The 19507-nt window shown below is 34.3% G+C and overlaps 2 protein-coding genes across 4 annotated transcripts; one reads left to right on the forward strand and one right to left on the reverse strand.

The window, feature by feature from the left end:
- The first annotated feature begins 9470 nt into the window (after positions 1–9470).
- LOC136234174 (uncharacterized) lies at positions 9471–13440 on the forward strand. 2 transcript variants are annotated; one of them, XM_066023960.1, is made up of 8 exons: positions 9471–9543; positions 10019–10188; positions 10315–10377; positions 10475–10494; positions 10635–10679; positions 11788–11849; positions 12391–12536; positions 13323–13440. In XM_066023960.1, the coding sequence occupies exons 1-8, from the start codon at positions 9471–9473 to the stop codon at positions 13368–13370; spliced, it is 627 nt and encodes a 208-aa protein (XP_065880032.1). In that variant the 3' UTR covers positions 13371–13440. The 2 variants fall into 2 exon arrangements, with proteins under 2 accessions (XP_065880032.1, XP_065880031.1); XM_066023959.1 differs by lacking the exon at positions 13323–13440 and adding an exon at positions 12673–13253.
- LOC136234173 (type I inositol polyphosphate 5-phosphatase 4-like) lies at positions 13253–16736 on the reverse strand. 2 transcript variants are annotated; one of them, XR_010691095.1, is made up of 8 exons: positions 16234–16736; positions 16060–16150; positions 15870–15980; positions 15176–15775; positions 14566–14829; positions 14247–14436; positions 13932–14096; positions 13253–13697 (listed from the first exon to the last, which is right to left on the reverse strand). XR_010691095.1 is itself a non-coding variant. In XM_066023958.1 (7 exons), exons 1-7 carry the CDS (start codon positions 16331–16333, stop codon positions 14001–14003), a joined length of 1452 nt encoding a protein of 483 aa, XP_065880030.1. In that variant the 5' UTR covers positions 16334–16736; the 3' UTR covers positions 13798–14000. The 2 variants fall into 2 exon arrangements, 1 of the variants encoding a protein (XP_065880030.1); XM_066023958.1 differs by lacking the exon at positions 13253–13697 and having other exon boundaries at positions 13798–14096.
- Positions 16737–19507: the final 2771 nt, after the last annotated feature.

A 19507-nucleotide genomic window follows, 5' to 3' on the forward strand; every position in this document is an offset into this window, starting at 1 on the left:
ATGAATCTAAGTGGTTAATTATATGTATAGTTTATATGTGTTTATCTTCTCTTAAGTTTGATTGTTAAACTTGAAGTTTTGTTTAGTTGGTTGATGTGTTAGATCTGAAAATATGAAATGATTGATGATGTCTGTGATTTTTTTTATTGATGATGGTTGAAACTATATAACTATTGTGACTTGCTTAATGAATGTGGCTAGTGTCATACATAACAATGTGTTATTAATATTATGAGATTATTATTATTGAGAAAAACAAATGTGGGATGTGTTTGGTAAAGAAAGAAATAGAGGATAATTAATGGTTTGTCTTGACAAAGTTATATTCAATGGTTCATTCATGTACGTGTTGTGTATATGTGGATAAGTTGAGATTTAGTGTTAGGCACTTGCCCTTGAGGCTAGTGTTGGAGTATCTCGGGACGCATGAGATATTTTGTGTTGTTATTATGATATGTGATATGTATTGAGCACTTTAGTGTGGGGGCGGTGTTGGGATATCTTGGAGTAGGGGTGGTATCCTATTGTGATGTATGTGGTTGTGATGGGGTGAATGAAGCTGTGAACCATTGGTTATATCTCTTCTTGACAACAGTGTTGTAAATAAGGCTAAGGTATAGCAGCGGAAATATAAAAATTTTAACCTATTTCCATTAACCCTAGGATCCGTTAATCGTTATTTCATATAAAGAGGGATAAGAAGAATTACCTTTTGATGATCAATCTACCGTTGTTAATGAAGTGCCCACAACTCTTCTCCGAGTTCCCAAGCACAAAATAAAACACAGGAAGATTAAGTTAGAATCAACCGTTGAGTAGCAACCAAAATAGATTGCCTCTAATTAATCAACACAAGATCAAGGATAAAAGAAATAGATGAAATCAATTGATCGGAAGGAAGCCGTGGAAAATCTAGTCCTCAAACAGGGGGTCGAAATTCTCTCTCTTGCTCTTAGGGATGGATTTCGAAAATCACTTAGGGTTAGCCTTTTTGTGTTGGCCAAAATTCCTATATAGGGGGGTATTTATAATTTATTGTATCTAATCTCTAGTTAGATAGAATTAGGTTACTGAATAGAAATTCAATTCGGAATAGAATTCCTAATTATTATCTCATTATATATCTAATATATTAAGGATAATAATAATAACCTTATTGGATAATAATAGTAACTAATATGCTATTCATATTAATCTCATCCATATTGCCCATTAGTTCATGACAACATGAGTTTACTCATCCAATTATCATAATCTAATTTAAGTATTACCCCATATTCATGAAAAATGATTTTCGATAATTCAGGTGTTACCGTAAGACCCCGAGCTTGAGTTTACTCAACAACCCAAAGGCCCTCAGTACTGCCGGCTGAATTATAATATTAGGGAGGGGCAACCGATTTTAATAACTTGTTTATTTACTTAACTTTTTAACGAGGGATTTTTATTTTAAGTCTTATAATCTAACTTAGTCTTGATTTGCTTCAGAATACATCAGACACATACATTGGCGTTATGGACATATCATCTAAATTATTCTGTCGAGCCAGAGACGGAATAAAAGGCCAAACCTAGGGAAATACTAACTATTACATATTTCTCTTTAGGTCCTTCGTCTTTTCCATGGCGCCTTGAAATTACATATTAATTTCTATACTACTAAAAGAAAACTTCAATTGAATTGAAGGGAATCAGATGAGAGGAGAAATTACAATAGATAGTAGAAAGGCAGGACGCGCAGGCCCTATTTCAAAAATTCCAAAAGACTAAAAGAGGGTCCAAATATGTCCATAACTCCAAACATGCATAGACTCAATTAAATAAATTTAATTGGTTGATTACATAACTATTTTATGTAATATTTAGGTTAATCACATTAACTTATTAAATTAACTTTCATCCAATTTTACTTCTAATAGTTTTGTATCTTTATATTAATCCTTAGATTTCCGCGAGGCGCAACCCGAGCCGCTGTCGTATTTTTTTTTAAATAATTTTATATATACATATATCAGTTTTAAAACGGTTTTAAAACGATTTCAAAAAATAGGAAAAACTACTATAGATTTCCGTTTTATCTTTAGAATTAATAAAACTGATTTTATCAACCTAACTATAAAACTAATAGATTTTGTTATGATGATTATCAACCAAAATAATTAGGAACATACGCATAATCTATTTTAATTAACAATTAATTAAAACTTATTTATCTTTAGAATTAATTAATCAAAATAATTTGTTAATTAATCCTAACTATAAATATTTATTCAATCCTATTGAAAAACTTCTAAATTTTCATATATGAAATAACGGATTTAACGATGGCTCTGATACCACTGTTGTAAATAAGGCTAAGGTATAGCAGCGAAAATATAAAATTTTTAACCTATTTCCATTAATCCTAGGATCCGTTAATCGTTATTTCATATAAAGAGGGATAAGAAGAATTACCTTTTGATGATCAATCTACCGTTGTTAATGAAGTGCCCACAACTCTTCTCCGAGTTCCCAAGCACAAAATAAAACACATGAAGATTAAGTTAGAATCAACCGTTGAGTAGCAACCAAAATAGATTGCCTCTAATTAATCAACACAAGATCAATGATAAAAGAAATAGATGAAATCAATTGATCGGAAGGAAGCCGTGGAAAATCTCGTCCTCAAACTAGGGGTCGAAATTCTCTCTCTTACTCTTAGGGATGGATTTCGAAAATCACTTAGGGTTAGCCTTTTTGTGTTGGCCGAAATTCCTATATAGGGGGGTATTTATAATCTCTTGTATCTAATCCCTGGTTAGATAGAATTAGGTTACTGAATAGGAATTCAATTCGGAATAGAATTCCTAATTATTATCTCATTATATATCTAATATATTAAGGATAATAATAATAACCTTATTGGATAATAATATGAGTATTATAATCTAATTAAAACTCCTAACTTATTTATCATTTAATTAATTTAATTCATAATCCTAATCTAATTAGGATTGATTAAAATCAAATTAATCATTCATGTACTATACATGAATTTCGACCCCCCTATGGTCCATGGGCCTCATTGGGCTTAATTGGGCTTCCATCAATTAATTAACATCTATCTCTCTTTTAAGTTCCAAGTCTTATGTGTGACCCATTAGGTTCCTATTACTTCTGGCCGTATGCAACTATTAAATTAATTTTCAAAGAATTATATTTAATCTTTGCATAACGGAATGATGTACAGAGTATGTGATTTAGCAAGTCCGTAATCATTCCCCCAGAGCCATAAGAAGATAGGTTGATTCTGTCGTTAACATTTCCGTATTAGTTACAGTATAATTCGATCCTTTATCAACTACATCCTTGAACTGAATCTTATGACTATGGATGATGTCAAGTCACATATAGCGAGACGTTCGTTTTACTTGTAGAGGCCGAGTCAACTCAAATAGATAGGTTAAGTGAAATCTGTATTTCAAATCTTAAGCTATCACCTTGCAAGAATTTAGAGTCGAGTCTTCCACAAGCGATCCTTGGATGTATCTCCCATTTATCGGGAGTGATAAATGCTCAATCCAATGTATAACTATCCTGAAATTACCTCCTGTGACACCCAACCTTTGCTGTTCACACCCTAGAGTCATCTCTGTTAAGGATCGTGTTACAACAGGATCAAAGTCTCACATTCAGTAATTCAGAATGACCAATTAACATTCCTTTGAGTCTGAGGATTAGTTATACCTATTAATACCAATGAGATGAACAGGTGATAAGGATGAATCTACCCATCCTGTTATCTCAAATCGGATCCCCAATCCTAATGAACTCTCTTTCATTGGATCCACGTAACTGTCCAGATATCTATATATATGAAGCTTGTGAGATCAGCTTTCTGTCGGACAGAAGACATTGTTACATGCAAGTCTCAATAGTGATATGTCAATCATGGGCATATCACTTGACTTGGGGTGGTTTTAAGTTTATTAGTTTATCATAAAGTTTAGTCTCACTTCATGCTTGTATGAACACTTTATGATCACTTTAAACAAACTTACGGATTTCCTTTTATTAGACTTTATTTAGTGCTTAAAAGGGATTGCCTTTATATAGTTATAAAACATATATCTCATTAAAACAAATGATGTAAAGAACACTTCATTTACATTAAGTTTATATCCTAAAACAATTGTCTACAGGACACTAAACCCCAACAAACAGGACCCTAAATAAAGTAGAATTACAAATATTAAAAATCGTGTTTTAATGTTTGGTCCCTAATAATTATTAGGTGCATATAAACTGATATGGTATTAAACGAATGGGTACGAAATGCTCGAATAAGGATGCTAGGCCTGAATTCAGCATTTGGGCCTAATCCAATAAGCTCATATCTAATGGAGGCACGAAAGCTCATTTGTAGAGATTCTTCTATAGGAGTTGCTTAAGCTGACATCTTGACCAATAACTGTTCCGGATCCCAAAGGCATGCTCCTATGTCCCACAATATATGGAATATTATAAAGGAAAAGGTCTGAAGCCAATAAGGGTATGACATGTTTAAAAAAGCTTAAACTTGTACAAGTACATAAATTACCTCTAAATAGCCTCGAAATAAGGAACTTTGGTACGTCATTCTCAGTACACATTCTTCTAATAATTTGCTTTTAAGTTGTTTGGTACTTTCCAGTACTCCATCACTAACTTAAGCATATGAGAGGGTTCACCAGATTCCGGCTCCTCCCTAACTGTTTGCTATCATCTCAAGTCAGCGGAAGTAGTTAGAAGATTCAGTGCAGTATAGAGGACATCATTTGGTGTAATGAGTGTAGAGGTTTTTCATGACAATGGTTCCTGTTCACGATTATGTGGTTCAACAAGTTTTTCAAGTTGAGAATATTCTTAGTACGCCAGTCGCACATAATCACGGCTTGGTAGATTCCAGTAATCATCCATTGCTGCCATTGCATGTTACTCATGCTTTGGATCAAAGAATTAACGTCTGCCTAGGGTCATTAGATCATGAGCAACATATTTTTATGGATAGCTTAACAAGATAGTTGATTTACAACATCAAATCTGTTCAAGAATCTGTGAACATCCTTCGGGCAGAGCATGCTTCACAGATGGAAATAATTCGATTAGTGTTGAAGGAGGCAAAATAAGTTGGCAATTATGGAGAATGAAAAGGATCAGTTGCTTGTTCTACAAGGCATCATGACGCCCAAACATAAACATGTCCTAGAAAGTGAGAATTCTCTAAGGAATTGCAACCAGAAGTTTTTCGGGGAAGATCTAAGGAGAAGCCTATAAGCCCTCCATATTGAGGATGCCATCATTCACTTTCACCTGCCAGACAAGTTCCAAAGTCCAAAGGATCCAGATCCTCGAAGTGGTGTAAAGGCATTCGTCATGATTCCATTGAACCCTTGATTCATCGATATGATCACATAAGAGATTTGATGAGGTTTCTAGATCTCTAGATTACCAAAACCGAAGACAGTAGCCAAAGCCGAAGCCCAAGGAAGAAGAGCATTATTTGAAGGAAGAGGTTTACAACTTCATTAAAAGCGAGAGCTTCAACATGTTATGAAGGATAAGGGATTAGAGTTCAAAATGTCTAAAACTATAAATGTTGATACTCTTTTGAGTGTGGAGATAATAAGTCAACCAATGCCAAAAGGTTTCAAAAATCATCTACTTAAAGATTATAAAGGCATGACAGATCCAACTTTCCATGTGATTTCCATGTGAAGAACTTTCTTCGAGCTCTTCAAACCACCATGAAAATAATGAATCAACTGATTCTAATATGTCAAATCACATACATAAGCACACTTACCAAATCAATTCTTTCCAAACAAACTTAACTGTTATTTACTCTACCTTAATATTATATATTTCAAAGGATGAATTTCACTATTTATTTGTACATTGACATCCTAATATTTGCTTGATTCAAATACAAATCCTAAATTTGATAGAACAATAAATAAATAAAATATATAAATAAACAATTAACATAAAATTATAAATAAAAAACATGACGTAATCACATAATTTCATACAATTCTAGTTCTCATCAAAATTCGACGAACTCCATGTATAACTAATTAAAAATATTATCAAAATCTAAAATAAATAAATAAATAATATTACAATTAAAACAATTCAAAATCCAATTTCTTGTTGCCTTTCACCATTCTAAAAAATAACAACGAACACAAATATACTCACTACACTACAAGAAAATACCTATTTACTGACGGAAATTTCCATCAGTAAACATTTGAACATTTGAAGCAAATATGATATGAATCAATAACATTGAGAAATATGATGATATCTCATTCAAGCCTGAACACATGTGGCCCTCAACATTAACAAAGATTAATTCTTCTTTTTTCAAATATAGTTTTTGTTAATAGGAATTCCAATAATTCTAAATATCCAAAATTTACCAGATTAAAGCGACATGGACAACTCTAAATATCCAAATTTTACCAGATTAAAGCGACATGGACAACTCTAACGAGTATTGTACAATTTAACTATTAACTGCTAAAGGAGTTCTCATTATTTTTTTTAGAAAATAAATGTCCTATATTAATAATGAAAAGCTGAAGGACAGCTTATGGGGAAAAAAACCTGAACACGTTATAGAAATCCAGAGCATGCATCCAAGTTAAGTTGGGGAGAATTGTAAAATAATAATGACAAAAAAAATCTATATCTAGATTAACAATAAAATGACTTCTGAAAGCACCCGACTATATTGGTAGATTCTAAAGTATACCTACAATCAGATCGTCGACTCAGATTGCCAATGAATAGGATTCACCAAAAGGAGAAGAAGAGACAAGCCATGGAACGACGAAGCTGGGCAGAGTAGGTCACCAGAAGGAGAGGGAGGCTGTAAAGTCGCCGGAGACGGACAACAACAACGGTGACGCAGAGTTATAACATATGACTAACAGACGAAGAAAGGGAAAGAAAATTACCAGAAAAGGTGAGCTAAGAAGTCGCAGACATATAAATGTATAGACCGCTGGAGAAGGTGAAGAGAGAGTCGCATGAGCAAGGAAAGGCCAACCAATCAGAGAAGTGGCCGGAGTGTAGGGGCTTTGTCTATGGCTGCACAAAAGAAGAAAGAGAGAAGTAAGGTAGGATATTTATATGGGATAAGTAGGGTTATGTTTAAGGTTTTCCTTGGGGGCTTGGGCTTGGGCTTTTGTAAGTTTAATTTGTGAAAATAAAGCACTGGGCTTAGTAAACTTAGCCCGAAAATAGCTGTACTTTATCTTTATTATTTATTAAAACTAAGATTAATAGATATTAAATTATTATTCAAAGTAAATAAATTTTGTGAAGTGCTCATAATAAGTTTTTAATAACAAGCTAAAAATTTAATAAGTGTCGATTGTTTCACACGTTCCTATTTACTGTTTTCGGTTTCTTTTAGGTATTTCGTGTTTTTTTTACTAATAGATAGTAAATATTAGTTGATTTTTCTGTTAAAAGCAGTTCGTTTTGAATTTTTACCAAACACATTTTGACTATTGTTTAAACTTAAAAAGCGAAAAGCAGTTCTGAAAAACAGAAACAAACGGACACTAAGTGAAAATAATATATAACTAGAAAAAATTTGATGTCATTATCTTTTTAATTTTTTTCCGTAATTATCTTTTTAATTCAAATCAATTTATATATTTAATATTTATTTTGTAAATGTATCTATAACTAAAATAGAAATAAACATTTTTTTAAACAAGAAATAAACATTTAAGTAATAGTGATTTTGTGTTTAAAATGTGAAAATATATTAAATGTGAACATATAAATTGGTCCAATTTATTTTTACTTAAAATAAAATGAGACAAAATCTGACGGAATTTCGTCAGTAATTTCGTCGAAATATATTGACGGAATAAATTCCGTCAGTAAATCCGTCATAAGTCCTTAATCATTTGACAAAAAAAAATCCGTCAATCGTGTCTGTCAAACAAACTAGCGGGAACGTTCCCGCCATAATTTTTTGACGGAATTTCTATTCCGTCAAATAGTCCGTCAAAACAATTAACGGAAATCGTTTTGACGGAATTCCGTCAGAAATTACTGACGGTTTCTGTTCCATCAGAAATTTCCGTCAGCAATCAAGTTTTTTCTAGTAGTGCTAACATGGAAAGGAAAAGACGCCATTTAGTGGAGGCTGATACTTGCAGTAGATGCAAAGGTCAGGCTGAAACTATTTGCCATACACTGAGAGACTGTAAGAAGAGCAATAAGGTGTGGAGGGAAGTTCTTCCGGGCAATTTGCTGCCTAAATTCTTGGCCTATCCTGGTCAGGATTGGTTCATTGATGGAGTAAAAGGTTTGTTATTACCTGAGCTTGAGCATGATGCTATTCTCTTTGCTGTGGTTTGTCACCAGCTGTGGCAGTAGAGGAATGCTGATATCTTTGGTGAAGGAGCAGTTATCTTTCCTAATTTACTTGCCTATTTTTCAAAAAAAAAATTAATACTGTTATTGAAAGCTTTAAGGAGGGTTTACCTTTTACTGGCCAGAGGAAGGTGGTTCAGTTATTAGGATGGAGCAAATCCGGGGAAGGGACTGTGAAGTTAAATACTGATGGCTCCTGTCTTTTGGATGGTAGGATCGCGGCTGGTGGGGTCTTGAGAGACGCTGGAGGTGCTTGGGTGTCTGACTTTGCTCAGAACCTAGGAATGAGTTCTTCCTTCACTGTTGAGCTCTGGGGAATATTCTCTGGGCTTAGGCTTACTAAGAACCTGGGTTTAAAAAGGTTGATTGTGGAATCTGACAACTTAGAAGCAGTTAAAGCTATCTCTGAAAATAAGACCATTTGTTTAGGCAGCCAAAATTTACTAAAAGAGATCAAAAGGTTATGTTCCTCCTTCGATACCATCATTTTTGGGCATGTCTTCAGAGAGCAGAACAGGGTTGCTGACCGCCTTGCTGTTGAGGGCCAGGAGAGGATGCTTGATGTCTCTACCTTCTCGTCGCCTCCGGACTTCCTTTATTCATTGCTTTCTGCTGATCAAGTTGGGGTTAGCTTTTCCAAGCTAATCCCGGATTAATTTTTTCTGGTTTTTTTGTTTTTTCTTTCCTTTGCCTACTAAAAAAAAGAAATAAAAAAAACAGGTACATGCGAAAAAAGAATGTAACCACTAACTATGGCATTCGGCGTAAATTTCCCTTAAATTTAGAAAATTTTAGTTTAAAAACTAATTAGGTGGGTTTGCTAGACTGGAATGGGGCCTATATGTTCTAGGCCCAAGTAAGAATTAATTCTAGAATGGGTCTGGTGATAATGGGCCCATTTACAAGTCTTGAAAGCGAAAATACAGAAACTTGAACCGTCCAATTGGGCCTATTATGTAAATTCGAGCCCTGTTTTAAGGGAAGGCAAGTTTCAAATTTTGTATAAGGTGAGCAGCGCCAAACAGAAAGCTCAAAAGGAAGTGATGGCAATGGCGGGAACCGATCCTAAGAAGCAACTCCTATCCCTAATTCGTGACTGCGCCTCGGAGAAAACACAAGGGGGTCGTCTACATTATTTTTCTGCATTTACAATTTTTCTTTACTTGCTTACTTTCCAATTCTGATCTTAAGTTTCGTTTCCGAGGATATGGAAGAAACCTTGAGAAGGATTACCTCAGCTTTGTTGCTTTTGTTTGCATAGTATTTGCCTGATCTTTTGAATGATTCTCCGAAGAATTAAGAATCTCATTTCTGTTTGTTGATATCGATGAATTTTTTAAAATTTAAGTCCTATTTCTTTTATTTACTTGTTTTTCTTCCTAACCAAATGAATCCTAAGTTTTGCGCTCCCCTAGAAAATGCAGGTAATTCACCTGCAGTTTTTCTCTTCGTTTCTCTTACTAATTCCAGGCCAAGGCACCGACGTGTGGACTTGAATAGATATATTGATTTGATTTTCATACTACGTAAAACATTAATGATCGTAGACCTTATTTTCTGCGGGCTAAATTTCTTTCCTCTGAATGGAGATGCTCAGAAAGAAGAGTTGTTGGCTTGAAGAAGAAAATTGAAGATCTTCAATCTCAACTTGAAGAGATAAATGCAGAGAAGGAAGAATCCAAAAGGTTCAAAGAAACTACTGAGCAAGAGCTTAAAGGCTGTGAGGTTGAATTGGCTATGGTTGCGGCTTCAATTCAAACTCTAGAGGTTCTACTTATGTTCTTTCACTGTATTCTTTATTTATTTGCCTTTCAATCAATGAGCTTAATTCTCGATCAAATTATTTAGGCTTTCATCTATTTATTGAAACATAATGAGCATAAAACTTTACAGGGAAGGATTTTCCAGATTCAAGATCAAATATCCTCTATCGGATCAGAAGTGGAGCATCTTAAGGTGAAATATATGCTTTGTTCTGCTTTTGGTTTTCGTTTAGTTTTATACTGTCGCAATTTCTTATTTTCAACCTTGTCTTTTGCTTGATGATGAGAAGAATGAAGAAAGAGCTTCACGGTAAACAACTATGACATTTACTAGCCAATTCTTTAATCATTCAGCATAATCAACTTTTCCATTGAATTACGTATTTACGGTTAAGACGCTTTTCATTAGGTTTGATTTGTACTTTTCTGTGATGTATTCTTACTGTGCAGAGATCAATTTATCAGTCAGATGTTTGAGCTCAACAACTGGATAAGGTTGGTGTCACTTCTGAAAAAAAGTATAAATTCTCTATTTTATGCTTTTCATTAGGTCTTGGTCTTGTTCGTTACTCTAGAAAACAGAATGTACGAATACGGTTTCATAATTCCATCCTCAACATGTACCAATTGAGCATACGGTAGTAATTAGATTTGCGGCATCTCACATCCCTCAGTACCTGTTATTTCATCATCGAATGTCTATTTTTCCTTGTATAAAAATGTTCTTGCAACAATATATGAATGGTGCAAAGTACCTACAAAAAAATCTACTAATATTGACTTGTGTACGTGTCTTGCATTACTTTTTGAGTTCCAACCTTCCTGTAACCAGTGACAATTCTTAGGAATAATCACTTAAAGTCTAAAAAATGCACTTTGATCTCTGCGTGAAGAATTAATGAAAAAAGACATGTGTTGCGTAACTGGTATTGGTTAAGCAATTACTTTTCAATACAAAGATAGATATAAATAGCATTAGAAGATGATGTTGGTGTAGAAATATTTTTCTCTGCCTGAGAAAGGACCTGGACAATATCCCCACCTAGTCCTTTAAGAGGGGATTGTATCTGTATAGTAGAAGAAGAGAGGAATGCATAAATGTGTTTTTTCCACCTCATGATATCTTTGAGGGCAAATCTTGGTGCAATGGCAAGGTTATCCATTTGTGTCAATATGGGTTTGAATCATGAAAACAGACGTTTTGGAAATAAATAGTAAAAAAAGATGCTGCAGGAAGTTGTGTGCTGTAGATGAGCGAGCCTCTGCCTACCCATGCAAAGTGTGGAGCCTTGTGAACCAGAGAGCCCATGTTTCTCCTTGGAGCTTGCTTTTATAAACGATATGAATATTCATGTCAAATTACTTCAACTTTATAAACCATATGAATAATCATGTCAAATTTTTGAACATTGTGAATCTTTCAAGATCTCTTTGTTGAACTTCTCATAAGAAATTCTCAAGAAGATTTAAATATACAATCTATTTTACTTTGCCTTGTCGATGTTAATCTAGACGTGACATTTGTAGTTTGGACTTGAATGTGCATCATAGCAATTGTTAATTGGAAAAAGAAATCTACTGAGTTGTCTGGTCACATGTTCAGGAAATTCCAGGAGACAATGACATCCAGATTCCAGGAAGAGAATAGTGAGATGACTCGAGCAGGTGATGACTTGGAATTCATTAGCATGCAACATAGTAATAGTTGTTAATATTAAATCACATGCTCTGAAGAATTCGGTTATAATTAAGCATATGATGCATAATGATTAAGTGTTCTGTCTTTTGAGAAAACGTACAACTTCCTATATAAATGACAAAAGCTTGTTAGTTCCTCAGCAAGTTTACCCAAATTCAATAATATGATATGCTTGTTTAAATTGAATCAAGTAATCTGTTTGTGTTTACCACAGTAGCCATGTATCAACTAACTTTTGATACCAGGTTACATCATAAGCATTCTTTGTAGATTGTCTAAATGTTGGAAGTTGTCTAGAAATATTTTGTGGAAGCATGTGCGTTATAACGAAAATAAGGTCTAGGGTAGTTGTAAAATTGCTTGCAATTTGGTTGCGATGAATTTCAATTCATAAGAGCATTCACTTTGCATTACGTTTCTTTCCCACTCAGTATGAAAATATATTCTCATATTGGAGAATTTTGTTTTTAGTTTCTGTTTGATATGTTTATTCTGGAAATGGCACAGCAATTTCAGAAGCAGGTCACCAGGATGAAATGGAGGTACTCGCTGAACCTGATTCAAGGTATCTTGAGGATCTGTTTGCCGATTTAGTTTCTAGAACTACTAAAGAGGAACAGGAATACATAGCAGAGCAAAATCTTCAAAAGCAGGTGAGAAGTCCTTGTTTTTGTTATCAAAGCCCCTAATATTGTATGTGCCCTTCTCAAAAGTTTTAGATAATTGTAAACAACTCAAAGTTTCATTTGTTGAGGTTTTTCTTGAATAACTCTCTTTGAGTCCCTGCAGCTCCAGCAGGAGTATGTTGATCTTCAGAAGAAGGTTTCTTTGGTAGAGGTGATAGTGAAAGAAACAAAAGCCATGAAAAATCTGTCTCAATATCCTTACAACTTCTACAGTTGAATTTCATGGTTCTACCATACTTCCACTAGATGAAATTAAACAACTAGAAGGGAGGATAGAAAGGGAAGCGCCCAGCTTATGTGGGTTGTAGCCATCGATGGTAAATCATCTCAGACATGTGCGATGCACATGTCTGTTGGCCGCTAAAATTGCATTCTTTGAAAAACCTCCATTTTTAAAAATGCTCTTAGGGATGTTTGTAAAGAGGCTCGTCCAAGTTATTTCTAGGTAGAAGGTTAAGAAGAGGCTCCTTTCAAAAGCGCTATAAAATAGCTAATTATTAAAATGCTTTGTTTTGTGGAATCAGGTTCCCTCACATTCATCAAATTTAGCAGTGGCCAGATTGTTATATAGCTAATTGATGACATTTAAAAGACCATTGTTAAAATTTATGTGTTTTGCTAGCATTTCTGATTAGCAAATATGAATTACTTCTCCAAGTGACATAAGTCATGACAAGCATGCCGAATGTTTTCCCTTGACTGGAAATAAGCGGACTTCTGAACTGGAACAGGCTTATGCTTCTCTTGTTACAGAGTTGCAGAAGAGATGTGTATGTCCCAGTTGTGGTACAGATAACGTAGAGTTCCTTGGTGGAATTCTTCAGTTAAATGGAGCAAACTGATCTCTTGGAAGTATTCTACTCGGTGTTGCTGCATTTTGATCTCTTGTAAGTATTCTACTTGTTATAGCTGCAAAAAGTTTTGGCCATCCTAAATGCAATATACAATTGTTCATGGTGATCATAGGCATCTATGGCATCTGTATTGACATGAATGACCTCACTTAAACTGGAGTTTTATAATGGCAAGTTTGAGACAAACCACAATCTGGAAAATTGAGTGTTTTTCACTGATTTTATTCGTTTAAGAGATGCCATATAGTCAATCAGCATGGACAAACAATTTTGCCTGCGACAAAGTGGATAAAACCTGTGTTACTCTCTTACCAGTCCACGATTAGAATTGAGTGATAATTGATAGTTATCAGTTAATGCTGAGTACATTCATCTAATCAACTATGCTTTTATTTATATTGTATTAAGAAATAGTGCATTATGAGTCCCAAAATAATGGGTGGAAAAAATGGTGGAAAGAAGATTATGAGAAAATGCCATATCGCAAGATAATTAAAATATGGCATACCTCCACTAGCTAGTGGCAACCTAACAATCTCATGGGCTTCCCACACTTGCTACTATTCTCTGGTTTTTGTTATAGTTTCTGTATATTTGTAGGTAATGCTTCTTCATCTTTTTCCATCAGTGATAACAAAGTTGATTTCATCTCTTCAGTAGAGTTTACTTGTTCCTGAAAATGACAATTATATTGAGATGATCATCATAGCTTAAGGTCATGGATTTCTCTGAGAAAACTCACTTAAAGTAGTTTGTGAGTTTGAATGTTGGAAATAGGACCTCAAGAAAAACTCTGAGAAAACAGTAAAACTCCAGCACTTACCCTTATACTGGGAGGTGTTATGCTGGAAAGAACGGTATCCATGGGGGCAACTTTTGAATTGGTAGGCTTCGTGACTTCTACTGGTATAGAAAACAGTGCGGAAACAGGCCGATGATCAGAGAACTTGCTTTCACTACGAAAATAGGAAAGTTGCTTCACTCCTTTCCCGTACCATAGAATTCTATCACACCTGCCACCAAAGTGTCATTTTCTCAGCCCTCAGTGCATAGATAAAACTCTTTTGGTATATCCTGGCTTTTCAGAAATGCTAGAGGACTCATAATGACTCTATTTTGGTCAATCTAATATTAGATCATACCACGCAGGAGTTCTTTGCTTTTCCCCTGTTCTGTTAGGCAAAGCACCTGAATATCGATTGCAATTTTGTGAAGAATACTTGTAAGTAGGTGCAAATTCTATGTTCCCCTCTCTCCATCCTTGAAATACTCCTCCATCTTCTAGCTCCTTTCGAAGCTGATCAAACTCTTGCAATGATTGCCAGTCTTGCTGCTTTATCAAACATCTTGCTAAGCTGTCTTCTAGGTACAATCTGTAGTTGAGGTCTCCAAACCAGAATATCCGACTGCATAATATCACATTTATTTTAGAATCACTTTGCATTCATTCCACTGTTTTTCATTTTCATTATTTCTTCAGGTAATTAAGTCAGATTCTTCATATCCTTTTCTTGCAGCATTTGTAATAAAAGTTGATTTTGAACTTCATTGAATTTTTTATAAGCTGCTAAAAGTTTAAACATGAAAGATCTAAAACATTCCAAATTCTAAGCGACAGATAACTAGTTTAGGATTTTGTAAGGTGCTAATCTTGATCAGAATATACCCTAGACTATACCAGACCTGACTCAACTTTGAGAGATTGCATATTTGATTTAGTAATTTAATTTAATTTCAAAAGGGACTACTTACTCATGTCCTAAGATGGTGAGAGGATGGGGATTATAATCATCTTTAGAGGATCGAGGGAAAGAAGTTCGCCTAAAAATTTCAGAAACTTGATGGTTCCTTCTTCCTTCATCGCCATTTTTTTCCCCAGAAGCTAAATGGGCGGCAACGAAGCAAAAGCTCGTTCCATCTATTGACATGCTAACTGAAACTGAACCTTTGTTTCCCAAATAACCCATGATACCACAAGCAACTGAAGAAACTTTCACGTTTGAAATGCAGTACTTTCTCAGCATTTCCTTTTTCATCCATACACTTATAAATACTCCAACCATTTTCTTGCTGGCCATTAGTGTGTACTTGCTTCCCCCATGTAAGTCGCCATCCTGTGACCCTAACAGTTCTCGTATTTGGATACCGGATTGGCTACAAAAACTTGCCCTCCTTTCTGAATCAGGATTTTTCATGTACTGGTAATTGTCACTTGAGATTGTATTTCTCATGGGTGTCAACCCAAATTTATGATTCAGAGTTTTTCCTATGAGCAGGTTCCAGTTCGTTGCTTCTGTTGGGTCTTCTGCTCCAATGACAGTTCTGGTTTTTAACGGTACAATCTCTTGAAATCTGCAGGTAGGAATGGAAATAACTGAAGGATTCATTTGAGGTTTGATGGCTGTAGATTTAAATTAAATTGCCCTTTTAGTGTTGCATTACATACCCGAGGACATACATATCAGCTGCATCCCTTAGATTCAACCATTCATCCAAATCCACTGCCAGGCTTCCTATCGGAGACCTTCCAGCTACGTTCCATGTACCGACAAATATTCTGAAAATATGTATGTAGAGATACAAATAGAAATTAGAACAACTTAATGGTCTATAATTAGCAAACAAAAACTTCTCACCTTAACTCGTTATTTGAAATGCATGGATAACTCTCATCAGACCGAACAAAAATGTTATCCAGTTCATCCTCAGCTTCATCCTCACTTTCATCTGCGTCAAAACATGGTACTTAGAACATAATATAATTTAGGAAGGACAAGAGAAATGGACTTGATAGGAATAAGAAGATGAACCTGAAATTTCATTCAAGCTATATGCTTCAGGTCCTTTTATCTTTTTTCTAAACCACCTACGAAGTTTCTTGGTTTTGTATTTCTGGCTCTTGCTATACATATCTCAGAATAAAGATCAACTCCATGCCATAACTAGAAGAAAATTAAGATGGTGTAGATCTGCTTTGTGAAAAAACTCGTAACTTGTTCAATTCAACGCTAGATTGACCAGACTAATCACATAACGTAGGTTTAACTATAATGAACATAGTATTAATCGCCTATACCAAAGTGATGAGATTGGAACAGATAAATAAACCCCAAATAACAGTCGTTTAATTTATATTTGAACTGATTATCCTAAGAGAAAAAGGTGAAGAGAGAGAAAAAATTGTAAGTCAACTTGTTAGGAGAGGAAGGAGAAGTTTCTGTGCCATATTTCATGGTGTAATTTATTTAGTGAATAACAAGGTAGGGAGAGGGAACAAAGAAAGTTGTAGGCCTCACAAGCTTCTATCATTTGCTTGATTATTTGAGCTGTCTATTAGTGGTGCTGGTCACGTATGTCTTGTGCATTTTTACACAACTTGTTTACACTTACAAAGTCAAATAAGCTATTATGTTATGCTAGCTAAGATGGGCAATTAAGATTATTAATTTAAGATATGCATTATGGGCTTGTGCATATCATCACAAAGTTCTAAGGAAGTCTCATTCTTACATTCTACTATCCTAGTCTATTTTTGTTCGCCTTTGTGCAAACTTTCATGTCACTATATGGGTTGCTTTTTTAACCATTAAAAGTGCAAGTCTTTTACATTTGTTGGATTATAAAATAGCATTTCAAAAGTTCAACAATTTTCCTTTTAAAGTTATATTTACAGTTGTAATTACAATCATCAATTTAAACGAGCGCACATGTATCATTAAAATGAATTTTATTATTTTTCATGATAAGAATATAGTTCATAGTTATGGGATTATTTAAGCTCTTGTTATAGAAGGAAACTAGCGCTAAAATAGGAGCTGGATTTTACAGCAATACATAAATTGGGTTTCGGATTGAAAATCAAATAATTGTGATGGGTACGGTTAGATGAATGTATTATTTACTATGGTAGCTCTCTTTCATTCATTAATTTCTAAATTTCCAGAGAAGTTGTTATCCCAAACTCTATTCATTCGTAATCGTAGATTGGTCACATGGCCCATTGCAGTAATGGTAGCAGCAGCTACTGATGTGGATATTTCCCAGTATAAAATATAATTCATTCCTCATTTTAAGAGTGTTTTTTCCAATCTTTAATGTCCTTTTGGTTCTCTCTTTCCAATTAATTTAATTATTATGATTGAAATACGGATAAAATTACCCTTTTTCTGTTATGTAATCATACTTCTTCCACAACTTTTTTCCTACTTCTCAGTATAGGTTGCCATGACTCTTACCTCATCTCCTTTTGTTAAGTTTGGTAATGAAGTACTTCATTGATTATTGGTAATGATTGGAGTGTAGAAGTGTTTAATATAATGGGTGCTATGAAATTTGTGGTTATAAGGTGAGAATTGTTTTTTATCATTTGAAGGTGTTAAAACAATTTACTTTGTTAAAACAATTTACTTTGTTAAAAGTAAATCTTATGTGTTTATTCATAGATATAGTTTTTATTATCATTTACAGGAATAGAATTTTGACTAATTTTACTTTAATTTTGTCAAGATCTGCAATTCATATAATGACGTTTCCCAATTGCATATCAATAACACAGCATATTCCTCTATTTTTAAGAATCTTTTATTTAAAGAAATTAATCTAAAAGTTGTAGAATAAAAAGAAAAAGGAAAAATCCATACCATGACTAATCATTCTGATTTTGGTTGATTAAGTTTTTTATCCTTTACTTTAAAATATCAAATATCTATTATTTATTTTGTCACATTAAAGTTCTATATATCAAATTTGCCGGTCGTAAATATCTAATTCAGTTAAAATTTAAAAGAATTATGTGTTTGAAATGTAGTTTTCGAATTTCGAAGTAATGTTTTATAGCTTTTCTATAGCGTTATCACACAAATTTGCTTTCGAACTATTAAAAGTGAAAATTTTAAAATATAAATGAAATGAATAATATTTTGTTAATCAATTTTTATGTTTAGATATAGTATTTACGGAGGTTTTGAATTATTCCAGGTACAAGGTATCTCATTTCCCTCCATGTCAGCTAATTTCATCTAATTTAAAGGTGGCAGGTTTTATCTTTCAGCGGATACGATAAGGACTCATCCATATTACTCATAACTTGCCTTTTCCTTCAGCTGATTGTGTCTTTTTACCAGGTCTCCTTCATTTAGAATGACTTGTTTAGCGCAACTGTCATGATACGCTGTAATTCGTTGTTTGTAAGCTGTCGTGTGTATGTATGCTTTATCTCGCTTTTCTTCCAAACTGTCTAGCTCTTGCTTCTTGGCTCATATTGGTTGCAACGACAGCTCCTACCTCGTTTAAGAAGGTGCAAGGGGATGTCGCATTTAGATTCTCCACTATGACAACATCTGAGGTGGAAATCATCATTTGGAATGGTAATGACATCGTAGAATTCCTGGTAGTGGGTATCTCAGAACCCCTGGTAGTGGGTATCGTAGGCATCCCAATAGTGGGAGGGATTGGTAGTCCATCAGACAGTATTCTGCTGTTCGTGGTGAAACTTTATTTTATGCAGAGTTCCACGATCACCACACTAATTGATAACTGTGCAAACTTCTTTGATCGGAATCCCTTCCTTGAGAAGTGTCGTTGGGTTCGGTCGGGGACACTCCGATGATTAAGTCAGTATGATGTTTGATAGTATAAGAGGTAATGACAAGAGTCTGATGGAGGTTAGTCAACATACCTAGAACATACCAAGGTATTTATATTGTCTTTTATAACCTCTGAGCATTAATGTTGTTCTAATTGAATAGTCGCGTCATTACTCCTCTTAATAGTCATTAATTATCATTTAAGTGTATTCATCCCCCTTTAAAGAATATATAAAGGCGTGGTTTAGTGAGTACTGAAACTGTTAAAAGGAGATACGATGACAGATATACTTCAGCTAGCGGATCTACCTTATCCACCTACGTTCATCGTATGTCACTTCAATGGCGTATCTTCCAAGATTTGGTCCAGGTGGCGTGATATAGTGTTGTAGGTCCCTTCTCTTGCCATATAATTACATATTTGCCCCATGAATGAATTCGAATGTTATCACTAAGTGTTATATATATGTAGGGTATTTTGGAAAAGTCCATATTGAAA

The sequence above is a fragment of the Euphorbia lathyris genome, chromosome 6 (assembly GCF_963576675.1).
Source record: "Euphorbia lathyris chromosome 6, ddEupLath1.1, whole genome shotgun sequence".
In the NCBI taxonomy this organism is placed as follows: Eukaryota; Viridiplantae; Streptophyta; class Magnoliopsida; order Malpighiales; family Euphorbiaceae; genus Euphorbia; species Euphorbia lathyris.